The sequence below is a fragment of the Clupea harengus genome, chromosome 5 (assembly GCF_900700415.2).
Source record: "Clupea harengus chromosome 5, Ch_v2.0.2, whole genome shotgun sequence".
Classification (NCBI taxonomy): domain Eukaryota; kingdom Metazoa; phylum Chordata; class Actinopteri; order Clupeiformes; family Clupeidae; genus Clupea; species Clupea harengus.
Genome location: NC_045156.1, coordinates 14,285,160 through 14,301,934, shown reverse-complemented (window position 1 = coordinate 14,301,934; position 16,775 = coordinate 14,285,160). Strand labels below are relative to the sequence as shown.

The 16,775-nt window shown below is 44.0% G+C and overlaps 2 protein-coding genes across 3 annotated transcripts in view; both read right to left on the bottom strand.

The window, feature by feature from the left end:
* The window catches only part of mapk14b (mitogen-activated protein kinase 14b), a 31,562-nt gene extending 22,404 nt beyond the window's left edge, over positions 1-9,158 (bottom strand). Inside the window, exon 1 of one of the 2 annotated variants that reach the window (XM_031567814.2) lies at positions 8,692-9,158. In XM_031567814.2, the coding sequence (XP_031423674.1) occupies positions 8,692-8,810 (119 nt within the window). In that variant the 5' untranslated portion in view covers positions 8,811-9,158. The remainder of the gene's footprint in view (positions 1-8,691) is intronic. The other variant, XM_031567813.2, reaches the window with a different exon arrangement.
* A 2,009-nt stretch (positions 9,159-11,167) lies between these two features.
* Positions 11,168-14,214, bottom strand: tmem167b (transmembrane protein 167B). The gene is made up of 3 exons (XM_012825136.2): positions 14,095-14,214; positions 13,112-13,243; positions 11,168-12,270 (listed from the first exon to the last, which is right to left on the bottom strand). Exons 1-3 carry the CDS (start codon positions 14,102-14,104, stop codon positions 12,188-12,190), a joined length of 225 nt encoding a protein of 74 aa, XP_012680590.1. The 5' UTR covers positions 14,105-14,214; the 3' UTR covers positions 11,168-12,187.
* Positions 14,215-16,775: the final 2,561 nt, after the last annotated feature.

Here is a 16,775-nt window from a genome sequence, read left to right as displayed (position 1 = left end):
GGGGGGTGGGGGGGTTAGGGTTACTGTAACTGTGCACTGTACTGTACTAATGCACTGTAACACACACTTACTATCAAAGACTCCTGCATCGTCTCCAATAGGCTACTGAGACCTGCATACGGTGTTCAGGTGTGTATTTGGACGTCCTCTCAGCGGCCGATCCGCTCTTATGAGTACGGGAATGAGCGGGGACATATTGCATATGCTATATCATGACGGTGTTGCATATGTTATATCATGATGGTGTTGCATATGTTATATCATGATGGTGTTGCATATGTTATATCATGACGGTGTTGCATATGTTATATCATGACGGTGTTGCATATGTTAGATAATGACGTGTTGCATATGTTATATCATGACGGTGTTGCATAGATCATGATGGTTTTGCATGTATTATATCATGACGGTGTTGCATAGATCATGATGGTGTTGCATATGCTATATCAAGATGATGACGATGTTGCATATGTTAGATCATGAAGGTGTTGCATTTGTTAGATCACGACGGTGTTGCATATGCTAGATCATGACGGTGTTGCATATGTTAGATAATGACGTGTTGCATATGCTAGATCATGACGGTGTTGCATATGTTAGATAATGACGTGTTGCATATGTTATATCATGACGGTGTTGCATAGATCATGATAATGATGGTGTTGCATATGTTATATCATGACGGTGTTGCATAGATCATGATAATGATGGTGTTGCATATGTTATATCATGACGGTGTTGCATAGATCATGATAATGACGGTGTTGCATATGTTATATCATGACGGTGTTGCATATGTTAGATAATGACGTGTTGCATATGTTATATCATGACGGTGTCAGGGTTTTTCCTGGGTCAAAATGGGTCTTCGGTGCTCCAAAAAAAAAAGTGTGCGCTGCACGCGCAGTCTGTGTTACCATGTCACCTGGTAGCTTACATTTTACCATTTCATAAATAATGAGGATATGCTTCAGGAAATCATTTTGCTTCCACTTTAGATTCAAATAGATTGACAATAGTCCAAGCCCCATGGTGCTATCATGTATGGTTCAAAGATTATTAAGGTTTACCTCTTTACATATATATGCAAACTACTGAAATGTATATCAATAGAATCTAGAACTAACCAGTGGTCAGAAATGGAACACACAAATTATGAAAATCAAGTTTATCTATTATTACTATTCATTTTTATTATACAAACCTACATACCATTATTTTTGTTTTTATTATTAAAACTGTCCACAAATATGTTTAATAGTGTGTTTAACTTCTATTGGCCCACCAATGGAGGCTGCGTTGGAAATCAAACTTTTGTCAGCATTTTGAGTGGACATTTCATTTGCATTTGTACAGGTGTATTCGTGCACGTCGGGCTGGCCCTCGCAGCGGAACGACAGTTTACAACCGCACCGGTTTATCAATGATAATATTAATTCGAGATGCAACACAAATATATCCGCTCTCCTCCGAACGAGCTGAGCTTTCATTGATAAACCAATGCGGTTGTCTGCCTCTCCCGAGGACCCGCGGTCTACTGGTACTCGTTCAAACGGGTAAACAAATCAAATAATAGCCTACACCTGTGTAGGTCCTCAACATAGCAGATATTGTAATACATTGAAAGCCATGAATACTGAAAATGGAATGTTATGCTCAAAATCACCGCCGACTGATGAAGTCAGGATGCATACGCAAGTTGAGTGATTGGCAGCTGGCCGCTCTGTCCATTCGCGCACCTCACAGTTGCGTATTGTTCAGACAAGAAGACACGCTTATCAACTCGATTACTATTGATCAAAACAGAACGAGGTTTCGGCTGTAGCCTATACTTGAAACATACTATTGAGACCATATTCGAACATGCATTGCACGCGTGATGAAGGCGCATCCCACCACCTGAGCGAAATAATTCATATCTATAAATAACAGCTCACCATTATTTTTTTAACCAGATTTGTTAACTGGTCGCGATCAATATTTTGCAGTACAATAGGCTACCTTGGTTAAACATCGAATTACGGTAGATGCATGCTAGCATTGCGCTAAATAATTAGACAGCTAACATTAATTAGTGGTGTTAACATAAAGTCAGTTATTGTATATGGCATTAATATTATTCTAAAACACCTTCACTAGTTGTTTTAACCAGATTTGTAAGCAGGTTGTAAACAACATTTTTGAAGTGCATTGGTTTAAAACAGCTAAAAGCTAGCTACATTAAGTTGCTTGCTCAAATCTCAAATTCAAACCAACGTATTCTCTAAACTGGCAAGCTTGGAGCAGCCTCTTTTCAATGATTGGCTCAGGGGGTGGGAGGTGGGACAAGCTGCTGCCTTGAAGTCGACGGTGAGGGCTCAAAACACCATTAAGCTGAATTGCGCCATGAATGACAGCTTTTTTTTAATTTATTTTTTATCGCGGACTTTTTTTGGTGCCTTAGGCGCTCGGGATTTGTTGTAGGCGCTTGGGAAAACGGCTTAGGCGTGCGCCCAAATTTTCTCTATGCAGGAAAAACCCTGCACGGTGTTGCATAGATCATGATGGTTTTGCATGTATTATATCATGACGGTGTTGCATAGATCATGATGGTGTTGCATATGCTATATCAAGATGATGACGATGTTGCATGTTAGATCATGAAGGTGTTGCATTTGTTAGATCACGGCGGTGTTGCATATGCTAGATCATGACGGTGTTGCATATGTTAGATAATGACGTGTTGCATATGTTATATCATGACGGTGTTGCATATGTAAGATCATGACGGTGTTGCATATGTTATATCATGACGGTGTTGCATATGTCAGATCATGACGGTGTTGCATATGATATATCATGATGGTGTTGCATATGTTACATCATGACGGTGTTGCATATGTTAGATAATGATGGTGTTGCATATGTTAGATAATGATGGTGTTGCATATGCTATATCATGACGGTGTTGCATATGACAGGAAAGCAGTACTACATCTGTTGCAGTTCATCAGATACGCAGTTGTTGATAGACTGCTGTATGCCCATACCATGTTGTTGCTCTCAGACATGTGCAATCAGTCAGCATCTACCGCTTCTCGAAAGAGGACACTGCTTGTTTTTTCCGAAACCTAACACCGTTTTTTTTTTTTCCTTTCTACTCTCCCTGGGGAACAATAGATCCCCTGGTTACCATGGCATCCCCAGCAACTGGTCAAACTTGTGTGAGTGGTAAGCCCTTGCAGGACGTAACTAGGCAAGCCCCACAGACTGAGGCAGACAATAGTATGTGCAACATTAGCATTCTACAATTGTACACAGACAAAAACCTCAAAACCACAGAGAGACGACAAAAAAGAACAGGACAAGTGGCCAACATGATCTCACGTGTACAAACAACATGATCACACGTGTACAAACAACATGATCACACGTGTACAAACAACATGATCACACGTTTACAAACAACATGATCACAATCTCCTCCAAACCTACTGAAGCATCCATATGTGTCGGTAAAGAAAAACTTCAATTCAGTTGAACATTACTACCGACATGATCATCACCTACAGGGTCCCTCCGAGAGACCCCCTCCCCCTTGTGTTATTCATATTACATCACAATAGTAATCAACAGTCTCTTGGACACACTGGTAAACAACAAATTCAGCATTCATATTTATTTCAGACATATTTAAAAGCATGCTTACAACAATTTGCTTTCAACTTCAGATAAACATCTGACAAACCACAGATGCCCGGATACCGGCCAAACTCGCTCTTGAGTTTCCACTAGTGCGTCTTGTTTTGCTGAAAAGGCTTGTTTGCTCTTCCTGTTGCATCATGCATCACCCAGGCGTACACATCTGAATAATGGTTTGAATAAAGTCATGTTACTCCACCCATGTCTCTGATCGACGAGCAGCGGCACGGCGGCACGGCGGCACGGCGCCAGCAGAGCCAGCTGGAGAGTATCAGTGCTGTTTACCACACAAGCCTCCTCCGCCAGAGAGATGAAGAGATTGGATTGTGCAACGCAGATCGGGCTTCGGGAGTGTAAGAGAATGATTGCGGCTGCAGACAGGCTACAGCAAAGCAGAATCTTCCCCAAGCAGAGCGACTCAGGGCCCCAGGGGTCAGGCCTGCCATGCTGCGCCTCAGGTGAAGACAACACCGTTTAACCAGCGACAGATGCACAACAGGTGAAGACAACGCCGTTTAACCAGCGACAGATGCACAACAGCACTTACATGACATTTGCTTGGTACAAAAACACTGCCCCAAAGGTCAAACATGAGGCCAGTTCAGGATGAGGTCTAACAGTTCTAACAGAAGATGAGATATTGGGATGAGATGAGGCGAGATAACTCAAGGGAAAGGGTCACAGATGAGTGGCGGATCCATGCCTAATACAGCCCCCAGAGTCCTGCATGATGTGTCCCCTGCTCACAGACACCCTCCAGCCCCCAGAGTCCTGCATGATGTGTCCCCTGCTGATAGACACCCTCCAGAGTCCTGCATGATGTGTCCCCTGCTCACAGACAGCCTCCAGCCCCCAGAGTCCTGCATGATGTGTCCCCTGCTCACAGACAGCCTTCAGCCCCCAGAGTCCTGCGTGATGTCCCCTACTGACAGACACCCTCCAGCAGATCAGAGCCAATGTTTCCTCGCCCGCCGATGTTCTAAATATTATAAAGGTCACCATGTCTGCATTTCCTGTTCCGCTTTCCCATGCGATGCTCCCGGAATATAACGATCCACGGGGACATTTCCCACAATTCTTCTTGCTTTATAACACATGGTGAGGACTAACTAACAAACTACACGTAAAAAAAGAAACTTGAAAGAAGACCAGAATATAGGACCCGGGGCCTCTTTTATAAAACTCATAGAGCGTAGATCCAAACACATTGCGTACTTAAGAATCTACGTACACACGGAAATATTCTGGTTTATGAAACCGTGCAATGCACACCTGTACGCAGTCGTGTCATTATAAATACCAACCTGCGGTGAATTGTTTGCGCGTGCACAAGCATCATACTCCTCCCAGTGTCTTGCCACAATCATCTATAAATGGTCAATGTAAAATGACTCATGAATATGCTAACGTTTATAACAAGCCTTAATTGGAAGATAATTTATAACAAGCCTTAATTGGATGATCATTTATAACAAGCCTTAATTGGATGATCATTTATAAGAAGCCTTAATTGCCTTAATTGGATGATCATTGAGGGAAAGATGGAGACATCAACTGCAGAAAGAAGTCGAAGTTTGCAGAGTGTGAGAAAGTCTAACATGAGAAGTACACCAAAGTACAAAATATTCTGAGTGAAATACGTTCAGCATTAAAGGTGAATTGTGTATGATTTAGTGGCATCTAGTGGCGAGCTTTCAGATTGCAACCAACTGAACACCCTGTCTTTTCCAAGCCAGTAGGATAAGCTACTTGTGGCTGTCAGTTTGCCATAATAACATGAACTGCTCTCTCTAGAGCCAGTGTTCTGTTTGTCCCTTCTGGGCTACTGTAGAAACATGGCAATGCAACATTGCAGACTCTGTGGAGGAGGACCCACTCCTGCATATGTAGATGTGAAGAGCTCATTCTAAGCCAACGAAAACACAACAATTAGTGATTATACTCAATTAAAAACATTTCTTCAAAATTGATCCCCCTGAATCCTACACCCTGAACTTTTAAAAGAACTTGTTAAATTGTCTGGTCTCATTATAGGCCGTGCATCATTCAGGGCACCAAGTATAACAGACCTTTTCATTCTGTTGACAACATGCACTTCTCACTTCGTAGACAAAAGAAACTCATTTTATAGAAGAAAAAAAATTGCAATCCTGATCAAATACTTTTGTATATAAGCCATGGGCAACGGGTCTATTCTTTGATATTCTCTGGCTTTTCTGCTGGCCTTGGAAGGAACTCTGTGTTACCTAGTTACAGTAAATGCTAGCCTTTGTGAGGGAACAGATGGGAGTGTCCTGTCTGTGCTTGAGAGGTGTGCATTTTAACGGTAAAAAAGCTCCACTACACACGACGTGTAGCATATTCCTACTTCATGTGCACCACCTGAGACAAATATCCAAAGCTACCCGATCTTCTCAAAACACTCCATGCCAAGAAACGCAGAACTGAATCGAATCAAACACCCAGGCCCTACTTGTCAACGGTGAGCCTGCTCAACCATAGCTGATGCACATGCAAATAGTTCACATCAAATCTGAACTCACAGCGTGTTGTCTTACATCAAGATTTCCTCCGACAAATATTTCACATCGGTTAGTTTGAACGGTGGTCGGTGAGGGAGGTGGCTCAGTCTCCACAGAAGCCAAAGGGTGCTTACTGGAGTACAGTTTAACCTGCCTGATGTGTCTCTGCTGGGGACAACAGCTGAGAGCGGAGGGAGTGTTGGGTAAGAAATGCCCCAAGCTGTTCCAGCATGTTCTCTGCCTCTGCCTCTGCCTCTGCCTCTGCCTCTGCCTCTGCCTCTGCCTCTGCCTCTGCCTCTGGCTGGGAGTGACAGCTCAGCTCGTGTTCGCTATCTCTGTGTCTCGCAGGACAAAAGCAGGTCAGTGAGAGCACAAACATGAGAGCCTGACTTTAGACACCGCGGAACTGGGGCCCCTTTTCCACTGCTGCAGACGCATGGGAACAAACAGCCTGCTCTATTTTTACCACTCCCTCTCTCTCTCTCACTCTCTCTCTCTCCCCCCCTCCCTCCCTCCCTCCCTCCCTCCCTCCCTTTCTCCCTTTCTCCCTTTCTCTCTCTCTCTCTCTCCCAGTCTGTTCCTTTCCAACAACTCAACCCTGTAGAGGAAAGGCCTCTGATTTTTACGGTGCTGTCCAGGAAACATCAGAGACAAGAGCGGCTCTGTGGCCTGGCTGTCACGCCCGTCACGCCCGTCACGCCAGGCAGCCAGGCGGGGTCTCCAGCAGGCCAGCTTCCTCTGAGCTACCGGGCCCCTTGATGTGGATTCTGCTGCCCACAACCTCCTCCGAGCAACGAGTAAGCTCCCGCTCGCGTAAGGGAGGGAGGGAGAGGGAGGGAGAGGGAGAGAGAGCGAGAGAGAAAGAGAGAGAGAAATGATGCCCACACGACCCCCCTCCTCTATCGTCCTCACCCCTCTCCTCTCCTCCTCTACCTTCTCACAGGCTGCACGGGAACTCAAGCGATTCCTCCAGCGCTGTACTGTTACAAGTTTAACCGGAGTGGGAAGGCGGACATGACGGCAGGGCAGGGAGAAGATAAATCTGCGTGCCGTAATAGCTTAGACCCGGGTTACAGCAGGGCATAGGTCTGTGGAGGACATGCTGATTATGACAGGCAAAGAGTGAGTGTGTGTGTGTGTGTGTGTGTGTGTGTGTGTGTGTGTGTGTGTGTGTGAGAGAGAATACACGTGGTACTTCTGAGACAGTCTGATTGACGGATAAGAAAAAAGTTGTCTCCATGCTGGATGACCTCTTACTGAGTATTTCGTCATAGGGTTTGGTGCGCATGCATGACCAACCTTCTCATCCACGAGAAAACCTCCTAATACTGGAAGTATGAGTCACCGCAAGCACGGTGGGTGACATCATTCTCACCCCCTGTAGTCAAACCTAAGACAGCCAACAGCATGCATATGCGCATGTTACGCTTACAACTATATTTAAGTTATACAGCATCAGGGATCAAGGCGACGAGGCAGGCAGGAGACTAGAGAGTTTCGAACATGCACATGCTACACCCTTATAATGCAACCCCTGTCGAGCAGAACAGCAGAGTAACAATGTTACCGACAGGAACGAGTAGGCTACTGTATGTTATTTTGTGCTCACACAAAGGAATCCACGTTTACATCGCTGCCCTGTTTGTAACGCTAACTGTGCTTCATATATAGACTAATCTGTCTAAGTAAAAACACATTTCAAAATAGAGGGACCTCCCAGTTCATATCCTAGCGGAGAATTTGGCGCTGAGCAAAATCAACGAGGGATGTCTGTCTCAACCTTGACCTCAACGTAGACGTACAGTGGGTCACAACCAATGCACAGCTGTTATTCTGAGTTCATGACAAGTTAAGACATGTTGTCATCTCACTTTACACTCCCAAAGCTTGCACAAACAGAAAAACAATAAACACTAAATGACCGCAAATAATGTGGCTGTTTATACCGATTTTAACGATTCTCTATTATGTCCTTCCTGTTACAATAACATTTCAGTACAACCATGATAACGGATATGGGGCATAACATTTTATCGTCACCAGCTACAGTAGCCACAACACAAAAGAAATGATAATCCGCTTCACAAATCCGAATAAATAACAGCATGCGTGGCTACAGCACTCTATAATGCAGACATGATGAAGCCAGATATCAAAAGAGGCAGGAATCCAAGTCTTCAATATCATATGGTGACGGTGTTGAATGCACGTAAGCATGGCACTGTGGAGACATGTTTACTGCACCGTTCAGATATGACTCTCACAAAACATTACAGAGCGCATAGGATATTTAGTGCAAGCGGGAAAGAAACTGCTAAGTAAACAAGCGTAGGCCTCATCAAAGTACTTGGCTGCTGATTTTTATTATTGAGCAACAGCGGAATTTCCAGGCCTGCAATTATGGGCCATCGTGTGACTGAGAGCCAACTATGGCAATCGCGAGTTATGCAATTGAATTGTGCAGAGGAGAGGGAAATGCATTTACCACACGGATCCGTAAGCCCCCGAGCCTACAGGCGACAGGTTCTGATACCGCTCCGGGACCTCCCATACTGTTTTGTTGAGCTCCTGTCGGTAGAAAGTGGGTCTATCCTTCTGGGACATTCCTGCCAAGTAGCACGACCCACGGCAACAAACAACCGCGTAGAAAACTTCTGTTCTCCTTTGATTTCTGGTTGGTTGTCTTCCAAAATTAAACGCAAACTACACGGCGAGTACAAAAGCAGGCCCGACGGTTAGAATGTGTCTCTGTGCATCAAAGCAATGCAATCGTGCAAGTCTAGCCTAATCTGGCGTGCAAACACAGAGCGCAAAGAAAAAAAATCTGTGAACAGTCCGACGTGTGGGATCAACTCATAAGGATTTTTCCCGATGCAGGTTTGTTCCGACCCGTCATGCGTCGTGCATAACGTCACAAATGAAACCAGTTCTCAAATCTCGCGTGGTTTGGTCTCGTGTATTTTCAATTCCTCTCCCAACAACCTGAGGCAGTGAACAGGAGATGTGGATTATTTTTAACACAATACGGGCATTTGAGGTAGATCGGCTATGTTTGACATGTTTGTTCCTCCTTACAAACGACAGGATTTACCCAACACTCTGTTATAGCCTTAAAATTGGAGGCCAGGTCATGTTTTGTGATAAAAAGAAGAAAAAACTTGCTTATGCTTATCAGGTATGCTTTGTATGGATTCGCGGCGGGGGGGGGGGGGGGGGGGGGGGGGGGGACTGAAAAAGGAGGATATGATTTGTGGACACCATTCTATTCTTGAGTATACGTTTGTTGGCACACTAGTTGTCTACGCAATTTAGTTTGTAACAAAACAGTTTTAGGATCAACTCAAAGATCTTGGTGTTCTATTTCCAGTAGGTATAACTACTGTAATGACCTCTTTATTGGTCTTCCCCAAAAGACCATTAAACAGCTGCAGCTCATTCAAAAGGCTGCTGCTGGAGTTTGAACCAGAACCAAGACAACAGCACATTACTCCACTTCTAAAATCTTTACATTGCCTTCCAGTTCATTACAGAATAGATTTTAAAGTGTTGTTACTAGTCTATAAAGGACTGAATGGTTTGGGCCCACAAATACATCTCTGATATGTTTACAAAAACTGACTGAGTAGGGCTCTGGACTCAGGTTGGCTAGTCCAAACCAAACGTGGTGAAGCAGCGTTTAGCTGTTATGCTGCATGCAACCGGAAGAAACTGACAGAAGATCTTAGATGCATAGATATATATAGGTCTATGCTTAGTTGTGCCCCAAATGTAGCCAATTTAAATCCAGGTTAAAAAAACATTTCTCTTTTCATGTGTCTATCATTGACCTCTTAAACATACACTCTATTCGTATTGCCCTTAAGTCTTTAATTATATTACTCATCTTCTAATTATAAATAAATGTGGTGGAAAAAGAGAGTAAAACTGGATAACCAATACTGAATACTTTCAGGTTCATCTGGCCGGTTCATAAACATAGCAAATGCGACCCCAAAACCAGTTCACCACCATATGCTCCTCTGTCATTTTACGGCCCCAAAATGACTAATTTCACCATGCAGATAGACAACAAACTTGTGCATGACATAATCAAATGATTCCCCCTGAAAAATGATTTTGCATTGAACAACCAGACATTTGAAAATGTTTTGCTTGGATTCACAGATCACAGGAGATCCTTGGTTGTTCAACAATAACCTGACTCGGACAGACACCTGACCTGACATTGCATAAGTGACCAGTATTTTAATCTTCGGAGTATAGCATGGATAGGTGACCGCCCTTGATTATTGTCTGTCTTATATAGCAGGAAAGTTTGCCCTCTAGTGGCGAAAGCCCGTTTCACACTTGCTGCGTTGCGGTACTGCTGTGTCTCGTTTGTGTATTTGTAGTGGCAGTAGAAGTTGCGGCGCTTCTACTGCCAGCCCTATCTCTTTTGACAGTCCAACTACCAGAAAGCCTATCATGAAAATATCCACATATTTAACATGCAAACATTTTGATGTGCTATTTTATGTTCTAAATGGGTGTTTGACAACCATTTAACCTGGGCTAGTGTCCTGCTAACATTAACCCGGGCTAGTCTTCTGCTAACATTAACCTGGGCTAGTCTCCTGCTAACATTAACCAATTAACCTGGGCTAGTCTCCTGCTAACATCAACCATTTAACCTGGGCTAGTATCCTGCTAACATTAACCATTTAACCTGGGCTAGTCTCCTGCTAACATTACCGTGGAAACAGTCCTCAAACGCACCGGTGAGGCCCTTGCACCCTGTAAACGTCCTGGTCAGACGTGGAGACTGACTCCTCTAGAGGCGATGATGTTATATTATGGGACATCGACACTCAAGCAGTGGTACAGACTGTCAATCACTTCAAAAGACATGTTATGGCCTAACCTGGTCTAAAAAGTGCTGTTTTTAAAATATGTTTTGATTGGGAAAAAACGGTACAATGATGTTCAGGGTTGAACTATATCTTTACTGTGCTTCACAATGTATGTACAAATATTACAATCCAACATCCATGTCTTTGTGGGGAAACAGCGGATCCATTGATGGATAATCTCGTACATGACCAGTGAGTCATAGGGGGATTCATAATTCAGATATCAGAAAGAAATTACAAAGCACAAGTTTACAGGTGCAAACTTACATGGAATGACAATGCAAGTGTTATAAAACGTCCCAATTTTAAGCCCTTCTGTCCGTCACAGCCATCTCTTGGTTCATGAGTAAAAAGTGAAGCAGGACAGAAACTATCAACTCATTTCAACATAAGCTTGGTGTGACACTTGACTGTCCACCTCCTCTCACCAGATAGCCACGATCACACCCTTCCAATTTACACTACTGGCAGATTTCTCGCACAAACTGTACTACATGTTGGCAATGGTGCTGCACTGGTAACAGTCACTAGTACTCCTGCACATGTTTGTGGACCAAACAGAGATACCGCTATCCCACAATCCCTCTGTGCGTTCCGTGCGATGGGACATCAGCCCTACTGGATGTGTATAATATACAGAACAGGACAGACTGAGCGGGTATGCTATGTACTCAAGTGAGATACCATATCATAAGGAGAGTGATAAAGTCAGTATTTACATGAATAGTCAAGTTTACTGTCTTGGACTGAATTTCTAGCTCTCCGTTCAACAGGCCAGAACCTTTGCCCTGATTGACAGTCCTCGGGTCAGGCTCTTTTCCGGTACTCATCATTAAAGGGGAATGAATGCTCAGACAAGAACCAACAGGAATGTGTGAACCTGAATGTGATATTTTTCTCCGTGTGGGGAGAGATTGGTTTCAGGAAAGACGTAAGCAGTACGAATCAAGGACTTCAGACGAATCAAGGTTTGGTGAGGAGGCTTTCCCCAAACTGGCCAGAAGGGGGCAATGTTTGCCTGACCCACCCCAACACCTCCTGGCCACTCGGGGTACAAAGTTCACAGAGTGTTTGCATTATGGGATGACTCCATCACTTCAGAAAGATCACGTAGAAAGCCATGGAAAGGCAGGACAATGCTACCGCCATGTGAAGTCGTGTCCCGATCACCGCCGCTGAGACAGGAGAAGAACAGATATATGTGAAACGTAAACACCTGTGTAGACATCAAAGCAGATATTTATCCAAAGCCACACACAATCAACACACAGCTGTCCAGTGGTGATTACACATCATACTTTTAGTTCTTTATTTCTTCTCTAGGAACATTGACCAATTAAATTCACCCTCTCCAATTGACCCCAAATGAGCACAGTGAGCCCACACACACTAGGAGCAGTGAGCACACACACACACACACACACACACACACACACTAGGAGCAGTGAGCACACACACACACACACACACTAGGAGCAGTGCGCTCACACACACACACACACACACTAGGAGCAGTGCGCGCACACACACACTAGAAGCAGTGAGCACACACACACACACACACACACACACACAAGCACTAGGAGCAGTGAGCACACACACACACACACTAGGAGCAGTGAGCGCACACACACACACAGTAGGAGCAGTGAGCACACACACACACACACACACACTAGGAGCAGTGAGCCCACACACACTAGGAGCAGTGAGCGCACACACACACACACACACTAGGAGCAGTGAGCACACACACACACACTAGGAGCAGTGAGCACACGTGCACACACACTAGGAGCAGTGAGCACACACACACACACTAGGAGCAGTGAGCACACACACACTAGGAGCAGTGGGCACACACACACACACTAGGAGCAGTGAGCACACACACACCCACACACACACACACACACTAGGAGCAGTGAGCACACACACATTAGGAGTGTCACCAGCCCACTTCTCTAACCTTTAGGCCACGGCTGCCCCAACATTACGCCCAATCATTCCACCAACCTTTATAAAAGACGCCCCACACCCCCTTCTTCTCTGACAGCAACCAGCTGTTGAGTCGAGGGACCTTTTTGAGGTATGCACACGTGCAGATCAAGAGGAGCCCAAACACCAGGATCCCGTCTAAAGAGTATACTGTGGAAGACAACATATTAAAGGTTACAAACTCATGTTAATCAAGGTTAACATATTGAAGACAACACATTGAAGGTTAAGCCTTCAAGTTAATTAACTTAAGCCTTCAAGTTAATTAACTTAAAGTCCATGTGGTATACTAGATGGGCTTCCGTGATTCATGAGAATCAGTTAACTGAGCAAGTATTCAGTATGAAAGCTGACAGCTAAAAAAATAAATTTCCTAGCTCTCAATCTTTGCGGAACCAGTTTGACAGCGGAGTTGGACAAATCAGCAGAGAAATAGGCCAGCCAACGCTGAGCCTACCTTAAAGTTGGCGAGTTCATTTTTAAAGAACTGATTATTAACTAATGATATATAACAGCCCTTATGGTATCCCAAGTCGCTATTACTATTAGCAACTCTCTTACCAGTCATTCAACAGCGTCACTGGGTAACTATTTATTTCGCTACGCTAACGATAGCTATGCTAGCTAGGAAGAAATTTGTTTTCACTCAGCAGCTGTTTGTCTGACGTTAGCTGCCTTGTCGTTTTCAAAACAGTGTTTTCTCATAAACAAGCTGATGTTCCTAACAAAACATCATATCATGATACAATTATCCAAAACTTATAATATAGTTAAAAACCAAATCTCCATAGCCCCCAAAAACATTCACACGGCCTTGCACATAGGCCACGTCTTCAAAAATCTGAAGCTAGTTAGTCTGCTTTGGTTAGCAAGCTAGCTAGCTTCCTAGCTTTATGACTTTATTGATTGAAGCAAACGAGCCGTGATGAGGATGAAAAATGAAGGCTCCGGCTTATACGACAATGAAAATGTTGAAACCGTATACATCCCCAACAACTCACCATTTGTCATATTCGCGATTTAGTGTTACTCTCTGATTCTAATGAATTACCCGTCAGTTTCAACCATCCATGCTATCCACCCCTTACGACTACAGATGTCGAGTGGGCAATCCACTGTCGAAAAGTGGATTGGGAAAGGACGGAACAAGGGTAAGTAGCAGATACCAGAACACAAAAGTCGATATTAAATTATTTCTTTTGTCAATATGTTGTTCACGCTGTCTTTTAGAATTTTAAATTAAACATTTTGATAGACAGCTTTCCCCCCAGGGCCATCAGGCTGCTAAATGGACATTGATACTCCACAGCCACTTTTGCACTTACATGCACTGTCACTGTCACTTTCATAGTACTGTTTGCACTACACTACATATACTGTCACTTTCAACCTACTGTTTGCACTAGCAGTAATACCTTATCAGAAAATTGCACTACCTGTAACTCCCTCACTGGGTTGTATGTAGGTTAGTATAGGTCAATAGGTTAGCATAGTTTATTATATGTGTATTATATGTTATATGTATATATGTTAGTATTATATGTAAAGGCTGCTTTATGTATATTTAGGATTATATGTATAGGTTGTTATATGTTTAGCACACCGTATTGTATATTTATCTTGTATATTTACTAAGGTTATTTAGGTTATTATATGTTTATTATGTGTAAATTATGTTCATAGTACTTGTGCAGAGTGTACGTCATGGTTTGTTATGTTATATTATGTGATGTTATGTTATGGTAGGTTTGGGCGGCGCCTTCAGTGCCCAGTCTGACCCTGTGTAATTTTGTGCATCTGACAAATAAAAGACTTGTAAGATTGTTTCCAGACTGTTTTTATGCAACCTTTTTTCAGATCAATACCATGTCAGGGAGAATTGAGTATAGTTCTTTATTCAGACTTCAGCAATTCATAATCTTGATCCTTTGGGTTTCAGATGGCTTAAGGGTGCATTTACCTTGCATTAGTGCATGGATCTGAAAAGTTTGGAACAACTATGCCACACCCCAGGCTTTTGCAAACAATAACTAAAGTGCAGGTAAACTCTCAAGTTAACTAAAAACTGTTTACACAGGACACAGACACACATATATCTACTGGTATTTCAACATGCCATTTGGTCAAGCATTATTTGAATACAATGCAAAAACCTGCACTTCAACACAATGCATTCCTCTACAGTTTCTATATAGGTCAATCATCACCTGGCACATCATGGCCATTCACTGTGTTATACCTCTGCAAAATACTGAGGATTGCAGTAACAGTAGTAGTAGTTGCAGTTGCAGTAGTAGTAGTTGTCGTAATAGTAGTAGTAGTAATAGTAATTGGAATAGACTTAGGTAATGTAGTAGTAGTAGTCATATAATAGTTATTGTAGTAGTAATAGAAGCAGCAGTTGTTGTAATGGTATCAGTTATTGCAGCTGAAATGGTAGTAGTAGTATTAGTAGCTGATTAAAACCCAGCAAACTGATGGCAGAGAGTAAACAGTCCTGGAAGAGTTTGTCTATTCTCTCTGTGTCTGCCTGTCTGTTTGTTTGTCTGACTGTCTGTCTCTCTCAACCTCACTGTCTGTCTGTCTGTCTTTCTCTCTCGCTCTCTTTCTGTCTGTCTGTCTGCCTGTCTGTGTCTGCGCGCCCTTTCTGCAGAGTGAAATCATAAGTCTGGCACAGCCTCCAGGCCTAGCTGTGTGTGGCTACCTGTCAGTCTCTCTCTCTCTCTCTCTCTCTCTCTCTCTCTCTCTCTCTCTCTCTCTCTCTGTCTGTCTGCCTGCCTGCCTGTCTGTGCTGCGCGGGCTGTGCCCCCTCTCTGCAGAGTGAAGACTGGCACAGCCTCCAGGTCTGGCTGTGTGTGGCCCCCTGCTCTTGGGTGCGTGTCTGGCTGTGTGTGGCCCCCTGCTCTTGGGTGCGTGTCTGGCTGTGTGTGGCCCCCTGCTCTTGGGTGAGTGTCAGGACTGCATGCTCCTCCAAGACCCCCAGCGCTGTCTGTCTGTTCCCTCCAACACAGCTGGCGGATGGCCTGCACAGGAGCAGCCCTGGTCGTGTGTGTGTGTGTGTGTGTGTGTGTGTGTGTGTGTGAGAGGCCATTGAGGCAATGATGGCATCTGTTTGCAGAGACTTCAGTTCAACTGATCCAGGGACAGGATTCCCATAATTACGGGGAACCAGAAAAAGAGGTCAATTTCAGGATGTCTGTTTGCATGGCAGGGTCCATGCCTTCCACATTTTCATTCTGAGTTTACAGTGTTAGATGACAGGAACAGGGTGTAATGCTGACGTCATGACAGGAACAGGATGTAATGCTGATGTCATGACAGGAACAGGGTGTAATGCTGACGTCATGACAGGAACAGGGTGTAATACTGACGTCATGACAGGAACAGGGTGTAATGCTGACGTCATGACAGGAACAGGGTGTAATACTGACGTCATGACAGGAACAGGGTGTAATTCTGACGAGGAGCCAGGCTGAGGAGAGTTGTGGTTGCGATGTCGGCTGTAATTAGTGCTGTGCAGTGTTTTGTCCTCGTCGTCGTCAGAAACCGGTTGCTCTTTTGTTCAGCTTGCAGAGTTTGCGGGTTGTCTCTGATTTGCTTCGTGTTCCCGTTGCGTGTGAGCTAGCAGGGTTTTGTTTGTCGTGCTTAGCTTGTAGACTTCTTTGGTGCAATTTTTGGAACC